This window comes from Suillus fuscotomentosus, assembly GCF_016647785.1.
Source record: "Suillus fuscotomentosus strain FC203 chromosome Unknown F5891scaffold_19, whole genome shotgun sequence".
Classification (NCBI taxonomy): domain Eukaryota; kingdom Fungi; phylum Basidiomycota; class Agaricomycetes; order Boletales; family Suillaceae; genus Suillus; species Suillus fuscotomentosus.
In genome coordinates, this window is record NW_024539531.1 from 262,148 (window position 1) to 278,096 (window position 15,949).

A 15,949-nucleotide genomic window follows, 5' to 3' on the forward strand; every position below is an offset into this window, starting at 1 on the left:
TTCAAGATAATCAATCAGCAAATTCAAAGGATTTCAAAGGAATTCAAAGGAATTTCGACTGGAGTTGAATAATCTCGTTTACTTTTATTTCAGCGGAATTCAGAGGAATTCTCTGAAATTACCTTGATTTCGTGAAGGAGGTTTTCCCTGATGTGGTGCACACAAATCAATACCGCTGGATGCCGCAAGCACGAACAAATCTTTCTCCACTGTCCTAAACTCTGAAAGAGCAGCTGGACCATCCAACCAATCTGCGCCATTGTCAAACTCTGCTGAGTCCGAGTCCGAGTCCGAGTCCGAGTCCACTGTCCCTGCTTCAGGTGGAGGAGGCATTCGACCAGCAGGAGGCAAATCTTCAGCGGACAGCTTGCCAAGGATAGTGGATTCCATATCATGCCACTTGACGAGAGGTTTGTATGGTGTTTTTAGTTTCTGTGTAGTCAGTATGAGACTGAGAACTTAACACGCGAAAAAATGTTACTCACATTAGAATCAAAGGAATGGTTTCGGGGAGATTTTGAAGATAAAGAGATAGTAACTGTAGCTTATTTCTCGTTTCACAATTCATGGTTGCGAATGTTATGCCCTAGCCCTAGTGCAGATACTTTGCGAGATTCACAGATTCACCACCACGGAGACGCCCATCGGATTGGCAAACTCCAAATTCACCCAAATTTACACCCCCAAAATGCCCTTCGAGATTCACATGCTGATTAACGCTAATTTACAGGTGTAAATTTACGCCTGTAAATTTACACCCCTCTATTTGACCGTACACTACGTACTGCGACGTCCTCGTGTTTTCAGCCTAGTCGTCCTCAACGACTTCGTATCTCATCCTTTTCTTTTCTTTATCATCAGCTATTGATTTCTACTTTCTCTTAGGTCACCGTACTCTACAGATAAACTAATCCAAGCAACCTTCCAATTCACACCAATTGCACATGAACTGCATATTGGCTGACCCAGCGCTCGAAGCGCAGCCGAACTTCGAGTTCCCAGCATACGCGGCTTGGCTCAATGCTATCGTTGCAGGAGGACCTACCAGAGAGGCGGCCCTGGAGCAAATGGCAGAGAGTTGGAGGCTGGAGCGCCAAGAACGCATCGTTCTATGGCAGCAGCAATCTGAAGAAGATCTTCGAGTCCAGCAAGAGCAAGAAGATCAAGAACGCATTGCAAAGGAAGCCGAAGCGGCTGAAGAACAGCGAGAAGCAGAGAAGAAGAAGCCCAAGATCAATGACTTCGATGCCGAAGCTGTCGTGGCAGACATTCTCATTCCTCGCCCTTCGCAGTATGCACTGCAGAAGATCAAAAGCATGGAATATGTCGAGCTGTGGTACTTCAGTCCAGAAGGGTGCTGGGAAGCTTTAGACAGTTGCAGGTCCACGGCGGAGGACTCCTTTGGCTTGGCAAAGGTTGATGGGTACGTCGCGTTCAAGCTGATGGCATCATTCAAGGCTTCGCAGAAAGCGCTACAAGACCACCACCTCTCTTGGCGTCAATTCGACATGGCAAAGATGAGCTTCTTGATCCATATCGACAAATGCGGCTGGCCAGACAAGCACCAGCAAGCCTTAGCGCTCTTCTTCACTCTCATTACCAACCACGAGCACCAAATGCGAACTCGTGGTGAGAAGACTTTACTTCGTTACGCAGGGTTCGTCAGACGGGAATGGCATGACCGTCTGGCTCAAAACCAAGGCTTCAACATTGGGATTTTCAACAGCACTCTATACAACACCCTCTTGGATGACGTCTGGGAAGCGGAACATGATGAGAGCATCAAATTGGTATATACTTCTGCAGAGTCATCACTTCGCGACTAACAAATTCATGCCTTCTTTTCTTCCATGCTCCCATCTGCGCCTGTTCATCACCACGCTCGCTTTCTTCTTCCATGCTGCCGCCCATTACGCTATCCTTTGGGACCTTCTTGCTTCTGGCTTCTTCGCCATCAACAAACTTGCTTATCACGCTACTCACTCCCACCGTTATCGCATTCTTTCGCGCACCTCGCTACCCGGCTTCATCATCCACCAGCTGCAGAATTCTATTGCTGCACCAAACGTCCACGCTCGATCCCATGGTCGTGAAGCGAACTCAAGCAGAGGGAAAGAACCTTCTCCTCCTACCTTGGACAATTGCTACCACCCATACCGCACACCCACTGCCGGTGTAGGGATTCATTTCTGGTTGGGCTTGTAGAGACTGTTTTTACCTTACCTTATGTTGGCACTTTTGTAGCTTACATAATCAAGCAATCTTTTCACCAGTTACCAGTATGAGTCTGAGTGCTCAGTAGTTTTTATGATATTTCCTCTCCTCTGAGCCTTGAGCCTGGTCCAGAAACCCTTTAGGGTCGAATAGCAGCTAGGTTCTGCAAGACCCAACATATTGTTCAGACTCACCATCTGAATTGTTGTACCTTCAACTGGAGCCCACCGCGAGGGTTTCTTGTGTTTCTAGGCTCTTCCAGCTCTCCAATCATCCCTCAAATTCGCCTATTATCCCACCACAGTCATTCATTACCAGCTTCTCCCACAATTCCCACTTTTCAGCATCTTCTCCTCCTCCCCAGCGCATTGATAAGCGTTTTTCCCACGCGTTTTTCGAGCGGATCTCTCGCAAACTTAGGGTCGTATTCCCCTCGTCCGTCCGGTCATTTTGAGCTCTGGCTCATCGAAATTGGAGCAGTAGTTGTGGAGATATCGAGTTTTTGGTGTTTTTGAGAAGTTGAGGGGAGATAAGGGTTTTCTGGGTGCTCAAAGGCCTGTCTCATTTAGCTCTTTTGGCAATTTACCATCCACCAGTGGCTCTGTCCATTGCCCCAATCAGCTTCTTGATAGGACCAGTCCTTGTTGCCCTGCACCATACCCCTTCCTCCTCCTCCCTCTTACACCTCCGCACTTTTCGCACTTTCACCAGCCCATTTCGCCTCAGAACCCCATCGACCCTATATCCGTTTTGAAGCCCTCGTTCATGGCTTTCATTCGCGCATATCCGCGCCTTCGCGCGCTCAGCCATTCGCTCGCTATTCGCATTTGCGCGTTCCCCCCTATTTTTTCGCTCCATTTTTGCGCTTTCTTTATATCCCGTCGCCCCGTGAGCGCGCGCCCATCGCCTTAGGCGCGTTCTGACCGCATTTTTCCGCGCTTTCCATCCATCCGATCAGATTTCCGATACGCCCACCCGCGCCCTCGCTACTCGCTGTTTTCGCTATTTTCGCACGTTGTCACCATTTCCTTCATATCTCCCTCAGTTCTTCACCAAACCTAGTCAACCCTATACTCATTTCGAAGCCCTCGTTCGCCTCTTTCTATCCGTCTACTCCCCATTGTCATCCATGCAACCATCATCGCGCATTTTTCACTTTAGCATCGCTGCTCCTCCAGTACTAGAAGCAAAGTCTGGGGATTATCGTTTTATTGCATTGCCTGACCCTCACTCACTGGCGCAGTTTACCTGGCATACGCGTCAAGGAAACAAAAGGTGTTTGAGGACCCCCAGGTTAGTTCTCTTAAGTTTAGCTTAGCTTTGGTTTGCATAGGTAGATGACTGGGGACAGTCATGATTTAAAGTTCCCATGAGATGTAGGGATTCATTTCTGGTTGGGCTTGTAGAGACTGTTTTTACCTTACCTTATGTTGGCACTTTTGTAGCTTACATAATCAAGCAATCTTTTCACCAGTTACCAGTATGAGTCTGAGTGCTCAGTAGTTTTTATGATATTTCCTCTCCTCTGAGCCTTGAGCCTGGTCCAGAAACCCTTTAGGGTCGAATAGCAGCTAGGTTCTGCAAGACCCAACATATTGTTCAGACTCACCATCTGAATTGTTGTACCTTCACCGGTCAGTCCAGCAGGAAGCCATCAAACAACCAGCAGTCTTTTCCGTCGAGCACAGGCCAGTCCGGACCAGCTGCCTGTGCTCTATGCCTTGGTCGATTCTGCCACAACATCCACAAATGCACGTCCGAGTTCCTTTGGGACAAACGAACCAAAGCTCGCTGCTGTCGCAACGCCGAAGGACACATCACCAATCCCGAAGGGTGCGAACTATGCTACGACTGGCAAAGGCCCAGAGGATGCTCCAGCAGCTCCCAATCTCACGTGCACGAGTGTTCAGGGTGCGGAGCCAAGGATCACGGCGCTCAAGACTGCCCTCAGGGAGAGAGAATCCAGAGCACTTACGCCGTATAACCCAGAGGTATGGCTCTGGCATCTCAAGTCCGCAAACCTCCTGCATAAATACGCGCACATACCCAATGGCTTACAGTTTGGCTTCATGGGAAGCGTCCCTTCTATTTCTTTCACTTACACCGTTATCCATGGTGCCAAAACCGGGTAAGCCAGGCAGGTTCCGCATGGTCCAAAATCTTTCATTCCCTTTACACCCATCCCCAACCATATCATCTATTAATTCATCTGTTGACTCTGATTTATATCCATGCACATGGGGCACTGCCGCCACCATCTGTCTTCTCGTATGGTCTCTTCCTCCAGGTTCCCAAGCCGCAGTTCGCGACGTCGCTGAAGCTTATCGCACGATCCCACTCCATCCATCCCAATGGCTGGGACTGGTCGTCAGAACTGGACTCGACGACTTCACCATTGATTCTAGTTTTTGCTTCGGCTTCACTGCCTCCGCCGGGACTTATGGCGAGGTGGCAGATGCAGGAGCGGACATTTTTTCGTTCTCAGGGTATTGGCCCAATTTCAAAGTGGGTCGACGATCATTTATTTATACGTATTCTTTGTGAACACCTTAACAGCTACAATAACCTTCGCGAGGCTCGAGCGTCCATCATTGCGAGAAACGGAGGGCTTCTGGTGGATGGGGGTAGAAAGTGGTACAAGGGATCTGTCATGCCAGATGGACGAGTGGAGGAATTCAATGAAGACTTATCCTTTCCGATACTGGACTTATCATCCTCCTCGCCTCGTTCTCCTGAGGACGCCTTATTCACTTACTCTTTCGAAGACATCGACCATCTATCCAAGCTACTGGGCATCCCGTGGGAGCTCGCAAAGGACATTCTCTTCTCACCATGCGTACCATTCATTGGTTTCCTTTGGGACCTTTCGGCGCACACCATATCAATTCCGGACAAGAAGAAAGAGAAGTATCTGGCTGCCATCCTCAAATGGGAGGCACGACGAACGCACACCTTGCAAGAGGTCCAGCAACTCTATGGCAAGTTGTTGCACGCTTCCTTGGTACTCCCAGCAGGACGAGCGTACCTCGTATCGCTGGAAGCCATGCTACCTACCTTCCGTGATCGTCCGCACATGCCACGTACCACCTTCGCTGGTGGAAAGCCAACTTCGCTCAACCAATCATATCCCGCGACATCCCAGGACCAGTTGAGGTCATTGACCCCTCAGCTTACTCAGACGCTAGCTCAGGCACTGGCATCGCGATATGGATCAATGGCCGCTGGCGGGCATGGCATCTCCTCCCCAGCTGGAAGGCCAATGGCAGGGACATTGGTTGGGCAGAGGCTGTCGGGATGGAGTTTCTCATCAGCGCAATCCTTACTCAATGTGCAGAAGGTAGCTGCATCAAAGTATTCGGCGACAATCGCGGTGTCGTCGAAGGCTGGTGGAAAGGCCGGAGCCAGAACAAAGCCACCAATGACGTCTTCAAACAGATCCATGAGCGCGTCGCAGCTGCGCAGTGTTCCATACTCACCCGCTACGTCCCCAGCAAGCACAATCCTGCTGACGGCCCTTCTAGAGGTGTCTTCCCGTCCCTTAGCCTCCTCCTCCCTCCCATCCAAATCCCTACAGCGCTCGAACTCTTCATCGCCAACTTCGATGACCCCTCACTCCCTTCTGAATGCAGCTCTAGTAATGCAGAGGTCAAAACGTACTCACCTCCAGCTTCGCGCAGTCCCATGCATCACCGATCAACAAGGCTCAATGATGAGTTCAGGCACCAAGGCGAAGAACTCCTCAAAGCGGCGCAAACTTACCTATGCTACTGATCCTGCCCTTAACACCTCCATCCTACGTCCGCACTGCCCAGCCAAAGATCGGCTCTGTCTTTGGCTTCCTTCGAACCCTCGATTAGCAACGACGTCCCTCCCTCACGCGGACGCCCAGCAGATACAGAACATTATGATACACACCTGGGCGCGCAGCACGCAAGAGACGTATGGCAGCGGCATCCTTGCATACCACATCTACTGCGACTCCAAGTCAATCGCAGAGGATCTGAGAGCCCCCGCATCATCTGAGTTAGTCTCCACATTCATCTCTGACTTAGCCGGCTGTTATTCAGGCAAAACGATCACCGGCTACTGTTACAGTCACTACGTGAGCCCCCAGCTACACGACCAGCCCTCTGCCACCTTGCACGGCAACGACACGATACCCGGGCCTTTAGGCCCTGATGATAGTTGATGAATAGAAGAGAAGTACGGAAGATGCCGGATTAGGTAAGCGATCTGGATCACTTACATGATATGACGACATAGGTCTGGAAGACCTATTTATGTTATCAAGATAGAAGGCAAGCCTCGTGTTGCCTCATGTACTGATAGAAGGACGCCTCGCGGTCCTTATCCTAGATAGAAGCCTGCCTCATGCATGGTATCTCTGACTCGATATATAAGCAGATTAGAACCCAGCTTCAAGCTGAGCTTAGATACGATAGAGTAGCCTTATATAAGGTCGAGGATTAAAGTAGATGTTCCTTACTTTAATCCTACTGGGTTTACCACCGAAACCTTTGTCTTGCTAAAGCTACTTGCCTGACATCAGATCCGCACCTTCAGAAGGACTTGAGACCCCTTCTGCCTGTAAACCGCTATCATTGTTCGCCTCCGCAAACATACGCAACTCCTGCTCTTCTGTAGGAGCCGACCTCGGACTCTCAGCACGAGATATCACTGTTGTGATCGTCGCTGTTAGATCATCCCAGTCCGCACGCGACACATGTCGTAACAAAGGATTAAAGTCTCCTTATCGTACGCCTCCATCACAGGCTACAAGATAACTGATCGCACTTGCTGTCAACGTTACCGACACTCGTAGAACCCCGAACCCAGATCCCGAAAGGATTTTCATATCCCTGATTTAGAACCCTGATCGTACCGGCCTGACCAGTCGCAAGAATATAAGAACCGCCGTCACTGTGGAAAGCTCCAAGAAAAGGATACCACGAAGATCGTAGAAACCATCTCCAATATGGCAACTACCAGAAACACCTTCGCCGCTGCACACCTCACCGGGAAGGAGACTCGCCTCTGTTTGCGAGAGAAGAAATGTTTTGTGTGCCACATCATCGGACACAAAGCCGCGAGCTGTCCTCAATGGACCCAAACCTCACGGAGAAAGATGATCGAAGAAGAACCCCGCCTGCGCACTATCAAGGTGGCTGGGGCTAAGGATGATTTACGGGTGAACGCCACCCTAATTTCCAGAACAAGAAGTAACCCCATCGCGACATCTATGATCGTAGATTTGGGGGCGTGTCAGTCCTTCGTCAACCAGGACATAATCACGCAGCACCACATCTTGACGCACCAGCTAGAGAAACCCCTGACACTCTCGAACGCTGACGGATCCTGCTTCGGAAAGAAGCCAATAGAAAGGTTTTGCAACCTTACTTTCCAGATCGATGAACGGGTAATTTCCGAAAGGTTTTACCTAGCCGAACTTGGTCCGAAAGACAAGTTCCTGCTTGGACGACCTTGGCTTACCAGCCAGAACCCTTTAATCAATTGGAAAACCGGCACGGTAACCCTCAAGAGTACCGCAGATTCCCGAAAGAAGCAGAAAGAAATAGATTCTGATCGGAAGAAGAACGGCAAGACGCCCCTCTTCCTGAAAGAAGAAAAGAAGGTAGCATTGAAGAGGAAACAATTGGCATCCCCGACTACTCCCCGCACCTTCTCTTCGGGCACAGTACCATTAGCCCAAACGACACGAATTGCACCGGCCCACGAAGAGCCGCAGAACGGAACCCCCGTTGAACCTTCAGAAACCGCACCACAGCCCGCGAAAACTGTGACGAAGAAAGACTCGCTGCCAAGAATCGACCTTGCAGCGAAAAGATATGAACAGAAAAGACCGGCCACTGATCCGGAGACAACTCAGAAGAAGACTTCCAGACCGGCGCTGATATCTGACCACATCTATCCCGAATTGCCACGAACGAAGAAAATTGTACCGGCTGTTCAGCCGATGAAGATTGAAGAAGATCCCGCACCCGCCCGATATAAATTCTCGGCGGAGCCTGCACAAGTCCTTGGGAAGGGACGTGCAATAATGAACGAAGAACCGCCTGTATCCAAGGCACCCAGACTGGCCCCTGAACCAGAAATAACTCAGAGATTCGAATTTTCTGGAGAACCAATATCCGTTCTTGGAAAAGGACGAGCAGTCCGAATCGAAGAACCTCCTACCGCCAAGAAACTCAGATTCTATGAAAGTCCTGAGTCCGCAATGGAGGAAGACCCCGAACCGGTGTAGAGACTCGTGTGTCTCATGGTGTGATATGGCAGGTTTCACTAGGAAGTATACAGCACAAACTCGCAGCGTCATTCTGTGCGCTACCCACAGCTATCTCTATATGACGCGCAGCTTTCCCACGCAACGCGCGCCATGCGCGCACCATTCCCGCGCTTCGCAATGTATACGCGCGCGCGCGTTCCTGCGCTTGCGCGCCCTATAGCGCCAGCCATTCAGATGCATCCATCCACTGTCCACCAAGCTTCCTAGTACGTATATTTCCATTTCCTTTATTAGCATAGTTCCACCTTTATTTTTATCATAGTTTCTCACTCATATATATCCTTACATACCTACTCGGTAGCGCTTCGGCTCCGCATGACCGCGCTTAGGCGCGCTATATAAGCGCCAGCAGTACATACTACACTTTACCTTACTTTTCCCTGGAACTTACTAGTTATCACCCACTATTTACTTAGCAGTACATAGTAGAAGTCTATTGGTCTACACTTTGCATCTATCTTTTCTTATATTGCTTTATATCATCACTTAAGCTTAGTCTCTTTTATTTCCGCTTACGCGCGCGCGCTTTCCCGCGCTTCGCGCTAATACGCGCGCGCATTCCCGCGCCTTCGTACCTTGCGCGCACTTGCGCTTTCTCACGCTTCGCTGAAGCGCGTACCTCTAGATCTTCGCAGCACTCGCTTCCCCTAGGGTCGAACGCACTTGTCTCCTCAAGAATAGCAGACTAGGTAACGCGCGACCTCACAACATTTTATAGATACAGTTAGGAGCATCCTTGTTCCTCATTGTATTGTTGTTTCTACAACTGGAGCCCACCGCGAGGGGAGCAGTCAGCAAGATCTAGTTCCGCGCATTTCACGCATACAGGTCAATATCTTTGCATTTCAAAAGCTAATCATTTTCTAGTCACGCATTCTCGCGCCTTGCGCGCGCGCTTTCCCACCCCTATACGCCTCACGCGCGCCTGCGCTCTTTCACACTGCAATGCCTTATAGAATGCCCATCCGCGGCACAGCAAACGCGCCCAAGTTCGACGGCACTACAGACAACCTCGCCGAGTTTATTGATACCTATGAGCAGCTCGCTGATGAAGCAGGACTCCAAGGACTCGACCGCATCAAAGGTATTATCCGCTACCTTGAGCGCGACGATCGAGAACTATGGGGTGGAATGCCTGAAGCACAAGTAAGCGATTACGACGCCTTCTTAGACGAGGTAAAGGTAATGTATCCTGGATGGGATGGTAAAAGACGCTATGCGCTCGCGGACTTGCGCGCCATCGCGCGCGAATACGCTAACAAACCAATGTCTTCTTGCACAGAACTAAGCAATTACCTGCGTGCATTCAGGAAGATTATGCAGCCACTCATGGATGAAGACCGTATTGGAAAGGCCGAACGCGACCGCTTATTCATGGAAGGAATCCCTAGCGATGCTCAGGCGCAAATCCGCTTGCGCCTTATGATCAAGTTCCCTGACCACCACCCATACGACCCATACCCATTCATGGACGTCTTTGCAGCTGCGCAGTTCCTATTACCTGCGCGCGCTTTTCCCGCGCCAAGCGCGCCAGTTAGCGCGCCCATAGTAGCACCAGTTAGCGCACCTGTGGTAGCGCCAAGCACACCAGTGCAAGCTAAGGTAGCTAAGTACAAAGATCGCTACCACGCGCGTTGCGCAACGCAGGATACGACCATTAGCGCTAATGCAACAGCTGGACTCTTCTATCGCGCACCCTCAGATGTTGTACTTGACAGAAAGCCACCAGTTCCTATTCACGTGCCTCGCGCGCGCGCCTTTCCCGCGCCTACGCGCGATTTACGCGCACCTCAAGCATCAACTGCGCCAGCATGCAAAGCTATATCAGACTGCATTACTTTAGATCACGAACTCGAACGCGCGCTCGCAAAGCGCGCTGCAGGCGCCTCTTCACTATCATCCTCAGCAGCATCATCTCCTTCACAATCCGCATCATCTCCATCACCATCAATCGCATCAGAAGTCAGGGATGACTCTAATCATCTATTGCACACTAACGCGCCAGTTGAAACACGCGCGCCTATCGCTATCGCATCGCGTGCGCCCATCGCTATCATATCGCCAGCAGTCAGGGATGACTCTAATCATCTATTGCACACTAATGCACCGCTAGAAACACGCTCGCCCCTCGCTATCGCATCGCTTAAGGAAGAAACCTCGCCAATCGCACCATCACCATCACTGCTTGCATCACCAGAGGTCAGGGATGACCCTAAATATCTATTGCGCCTTAGCGCGCCTATAGAGGAGCCTTCTGCCACACCGGAGGCTCAAGTCGCATCTTGCATCAACCAGAGTTTGTCTCTGGTAATTCCATTTGTCACTAACGATCACGCGCACATCGCGCTCTTTGCTTCTAGTGACTACCGCGCGCCGGTAAAACATCCATGCATCACACCACCTAACCATCAAGCAGAGCATGTCTCAGGCGACCCTGGCGCGTCTCAGGCGCACCATATTGCGCCTAAGGACGCGCAATGCGCGCGCCTAGAGGCAGTGTATATTTACCCTCATCTTGTTTCGCGCTTTTTGTCCTTTTCATGTTTGAAGCTCTTAAGGAGCTATATGATGATTCCAAACACTTTAATTTCATCTTCTCACCACCCCTTGTTCACGCGCCATGATCACGCGCATCGCGCAATATGCGCGCGCGTTCCCGTGCCTCGTGCACTCATAAATTTAGCAGAGTTTTCACGCTACCGCATTTCTATCGCTTCTCCCCTTTTAAATTTCATTTCTGTCATTCAACACAAGGTATATTCCAATCAGACATCCAGGCGCGACATAGGCGCGCGCCTGACACATACATATGCGCCTAACCCCCCTATCATCACCTTTAACTTCGCACTTCGCACATTTATTCGCATTCTTCGCACTTTTGCTTACCATGTCAATTTCGTTCCTGCGCGCCTTGATGCGCACTATTCTCCTTCACCTATGCGCCTATTGCGCCTTGATATACCACCCTTACAGCCCATTGGCGCAACATTTGCGCCTAATTCTTCACTATACATGTCTCTCGCTAATGAATTTGCAGAGAAATGGCCGTTCCTCGCGTGTTCGGCCAATATAATCAAATTCGCGCGAAATTGCGCCAAGGCGCGCACATCGCGCGCATCCTATCAGCTTGTAGGGCGCCTCTACACCCCTCACAGCGCCTCCCATTGGCGCGCCTTCAACCTGCAGCGCGTTGTGCAGGAATTCATTCTGCCAGTTACAAGCCCCCCCAAGCGCGCCAACTGCCTCGCGCATTCCAACCCTACCTTGGGTAAAGCGTCAGCTCGCAAGAGACGCGAAGCGCGCTAGTCACGCGCACTCGCACGCGCTCAAGGAGGAGGATCAAGCGCCTCAGCCGCGCATCAAAGGAGGAACATATACCAACACTGTTTCATAGGATATTGTTTGTTTTACCCTGGGTTTCGTCCAGCGCTCTTTCATTTCATTTTCTCTCATTATAACACTGTCCAAAAGACTAATAACACACTGATATATATGCATATAGGGATTGCCTAGAAGAACATAGAAGAAAAACAACCATAGATCGTGCCCGCCTAGCTCAATAGTATTATTTTCTCTTCGCACGCATGACGCGGCACCATGCCCCTTTTTACCTTAGAACGCGCACATATGCACGCAGTCTTCCCACGCTCACACGCACATACGCGCGCAATATTCACGCGCCCATACGCCTCGCGCGCGCACACATGCGCGCTTCCCGCGCCTTGCTCATAGGAAGGTGTAGATGTTGACAGCTGCACGAAGAAGACAAGTCGGATAGGACATCCGCAAAGTCTACCATTTTCCCTTCATATTTTCACATATAGTTTTACTCACAATGTTCAAACCTTTAGCATCTAATATTTAGCGCGCCTAGCAGGACTTGGTCTGGACATGGATTGGATCGCTCCTGGACTGCGCCACTTTGCATCATACCCACCATACAACACATGCGACAATCACGCGCTTTCTCGTGCCTTGTGCGCGCGCGCTTTCCCGCGCTTTACGCCATATGCGCGCATCTCGCCCACACCTTGCGCGCCACATCCATATCACTCTCGCATCATCGCCCCACACCCATGGCATATTATTCACATCAGAGTCACCCTCGCAATCCACCATGCTATGCTTCATTCCCGCGCCTTCATGCATAGCGCGCACACATTCTCGCGCCTCGCGCATACCATGCGCGCGCACCTTCCCACGCCTTTGCACCTTGCGCGCGCCTGCGCTTTCGCATACATTGCATATCACGCGATAATTCCTGCACTCGCACATTCATCACCCAACAACCAAAGCATCGTACAAGCATCACACTTGCATACTCTCACGCAAAATCCTCACCACGCGCGCGCTGAGTGGGGACACTCAGAATTTAAGTCCCTGGGAGATGTAGAGACTCGTGTGTCTCATGGTGTGATATGGCAGGTTTCACTAGGAAGTATACAGCACAAACTCGCAGCGTCATTCTGTGCGCTACCCACAGCTATCTCTATATGACGCGCAGCTTTCCCACGCAACGCGCGCCATGCGCGCACCATTCCCGCGCTTCGCAATGTATACGCGCGCGCGCGTTCCTGCGCTTGCGCGCCCTATAGCGCCAGCCATTCAGATGCATCCATCCACTGTCCACCAAGCTTCCTAGTACGTATATTTCCATTTCCTTTATTAGCATAGTTCCACCTTTATTTTTATCATAGTTTCTCACTCATATATATCCTTACATACCTACTCGGTAGCGCTTCGGCTCCGCATGACCGCGCTTAGGCGCGCTATATAAGCGCCAGCAGTACATACTACACTTTACCTTACTTTTCCCTGGAACTTACTAGTTATCACCCACTATTTACTTAGCAGTACATAGTAGAAGTCTATTGGTCTACACTTTGCATCTATCTTTTCTTATATTGCTTTATATCATCACTTAAGCTTAGTCTCTTTTATTTCCGCTTACGCGCGCGCGCTTTCCCGCGCTTCGCGCTAATACGCGCGCGCATTCCCGCGCCTTCGTACCTTGCGCGCACTTGCGCTTTCTCACGCTTCGCTGAAGCGCGTACCTCTAGATCTTCGCAGCACTCGCTTCCCCTAGGGTCGAACGCACTTGTCTCCTCAAGAATAGCAGACTAGGTAACGCGCGACCTCACAACATTTTATAGATACAGTTAGGAGCATCCTTGTTCCTCATTGTATTGTTGTTTCTACACCGGCGTATTTAACCGCCAATGAACCGCCGAATTCCCTCAACCTCTCCATGACACCCGTGCATAATTCCGAAGAAGCAATGACGCTGTCTTCTGATACCGAACTTCCTCCTGTGCTACAAGAAGCCCAGGATATTTTCATCGAACGAATCGCTTCGATCCACGAAGCATATCGTCAAAACGAAATAGAAAAGGAAGCACAAGACGCCGGGCCCAGTTTTGTCCGATTTATCGACATGGACAACTCCGAGGACGACAAGGATGAAGACAAAAATGCACCCTCTTCGCATGATCTGCGAATGGTAGATTCAGAAGGAAACGACTTCGAAGACGACGGCCCGCTCCCTGGCCTAGACTTCTGATTGGATATGATTAGTCGGTGACTAATGGCTTAGTAAGGGGGTGAAATCCTCCATTTTACTTATTTTCCACGCCTATTCCACCCCGAACACTGATCACCAAATCCTGAACTCGACCAACTTCTACGTAGGTCCGGAATGACCCTAAACTAGATATAGTCCGGAAAGACTCTAAACTACGATTGTCCGTAATGACATAAAACTAGACGATGAACAAGGACGAACCCCGGAAAACTCCTGCAAGCTTCGGGACCCCTCACATCACTGCACTTCGACTACCTGAGTAGACCATATATAAACAAAGGGTAATAGAAGACGATCTCCCCGCTGGACGACCCCAAGAAACTCCTACAAAGCCTTGGCACCCACACTCGGATCCCCACCTTCGACATCTAAATAAAGAACCCAGAAATGGATCTATAAAAGATAAGAAGACTAGACCTCCGGAATGAGGCTAAACTATCACGAGACGAACTCCACGGAAACTCCTGCAAGCCCTTGGAACCCTCTAGAACCCATCATGGCAATGACGACCACCCTCTGATGACGACCTGATCTTTCAAACAAAGATAAAGGATGATAGTACCTATCACGGCACTTTCCCTCTGATAGTGAAGAAGAATCTCGAACACGAGTTAGCCTCATGGCTAGATAAGACGATAAGAGATAACGATAATGATAACAAGTTTAGATTGAAACGGAGCTTGGATTGATCTGGAAGAAGGTTATAAACCCTCTCGATCCTCGAACATCTCTAACGAACCTCCATCATCATCATGACAAACTCCATCGACAACGACTCTATCAAGATGGCACTGAAGGACTCAGACTATGGATTAGTCCTCAGAATGACGGAAAATAGCGCATTCAATGAAGCTACCATCCTGACCCCCGCGTACTCCCAAGCGATCGACGAAATCCTTGGTGATCAAGACACCAAAACTGCAGCGTGTACATCCCTCACCGTCTGCATTATACGAACCACGAAGCTGCTGGAAGATGTAGCCAATCGTGTTGACCTCGATGAAGCAACTCGGAAACTTGCTATACTTCATCTGCAACGGCGGATCAGAAACTTCGCACTTCACTTACTCCCCCTCGACTTCTCCGACATCACCGACCTAGCGATAAAGAAAGTTGAAGTGAAGCCACTCGTAGAAGAACCCCGCCCGGTACGCCCGCCGAGAAGAAAGGCGGCTACCATAGATCGAACCCGTAGAAAGCTTTGCAAGCGCTGCGGAGGATACGGACATCAATTCAGAAAATGTCCAGATTATGTTTGTTGCATCTGCGATGAACTAGGACCTGACCATCTGTCGATCCACTGCCCGCAACTCAATGGACGCATTGTACTCCAAGAGTTTAGCGATGAAGAGAAGTTTTTCGAAGCTCTCTTAGATTGGGAGCATAACCACAAGGCGCTCGCAAATCTAGAACTTCGGCATCCCACCGAACTTTCCCCTGCCCTTGAACCTCCCTCAGCACCTTCCGCCTCCACATCAGCAATTCCCGCACCACCTACTGCTACGATGGAAGAAGACGTTTAAAAAAGAAATACAAAGCCGGTGACTTTGTGCGTAGTAATGGGGTAATGTTACAGTCACTACGTGAGCCCCCAGCTACACGACCAGCCCTCTGCCACCTTGCACGGCAACGACACGATACCCGGTGTAGAGACTCGTGTGTCTCATGGTGTGATATGGCAGGTTTCACTAGGAAGTATACAGCACAAACTCGCAGCATCATTCTGTGCGCTACCCACAGCTATCTCTATATGACGCGCAGCTTTCCCACGCAATGCGCGCCATGCGCGCACCATTCCCGCGCTTCGCGATGTATACGCGCGCGCGCGTTCCCGCGCTTGCGCGCCCTAT

General features: G+C 50.3%; 3 protein-coding genes across 3 annotated transcripts; 2 read left to right on the forward strand and 1 right to left on the reverse strand.

The window, feature by feature from the left end:
- Window positions 1–23: 23 nt before the first annotated feature.
- F5891DRAFT_1186959 (uncharacterized protein) lies at window positions 24–390 on the reverse strand (the record flags this gene model as incomplete). The annotated part of the gene is made up of 2 exons (XM_041366761.1): window positions 24–58; window positions 123–390. 2 exons carry the CDS (start codon window positions 388–390, stop codon window positions 24–26), a joined length of 303 nt encoding a protein of 100 aa, XP_041227509.1.
- A 390-nt stretch (window positions 391–780) lies between these two features.
- F5891DRAFT_1163653 (uncharacterized protein) lies at window positions 781–2,357 on the forward strand (the record flags this gene model as incomplete). Its single annotated transcript, XM_041365328.1, has 3 exons — window positions 781–1,629; window positions 1,657–1,790; window positions 2,337–2,357. Exons 1-3 carry the CDS (start codon window positions 945–947, stop codon window positions 2,355–2,357), a joined length of 840 nt encoding a protein of 279 aa, XP_041227510.1. The 5' UTR covers window positions 781–944.
- Window positions 2,358–14,851: 12,494 nt separating this feature from the next.
- Window positions 14,852–15,622, forward strand: F5891DRAFT_979060 (uncharacterized protein; the record flags this gene model as incomplete). Its single annotated transcript, XM_041376834.1, has 1 exon — window positions 14,852–15,622. One exon carries the CDS (start codon window positions 14,852–14,854, stop codon window positions 15,620–15,622), a length of 771 nt encoding a protein of 256 aa, XP_041227511.1.
- Between the last annotated feature and the right edge of the window lie 327 nt (window positions 15,623–15,949).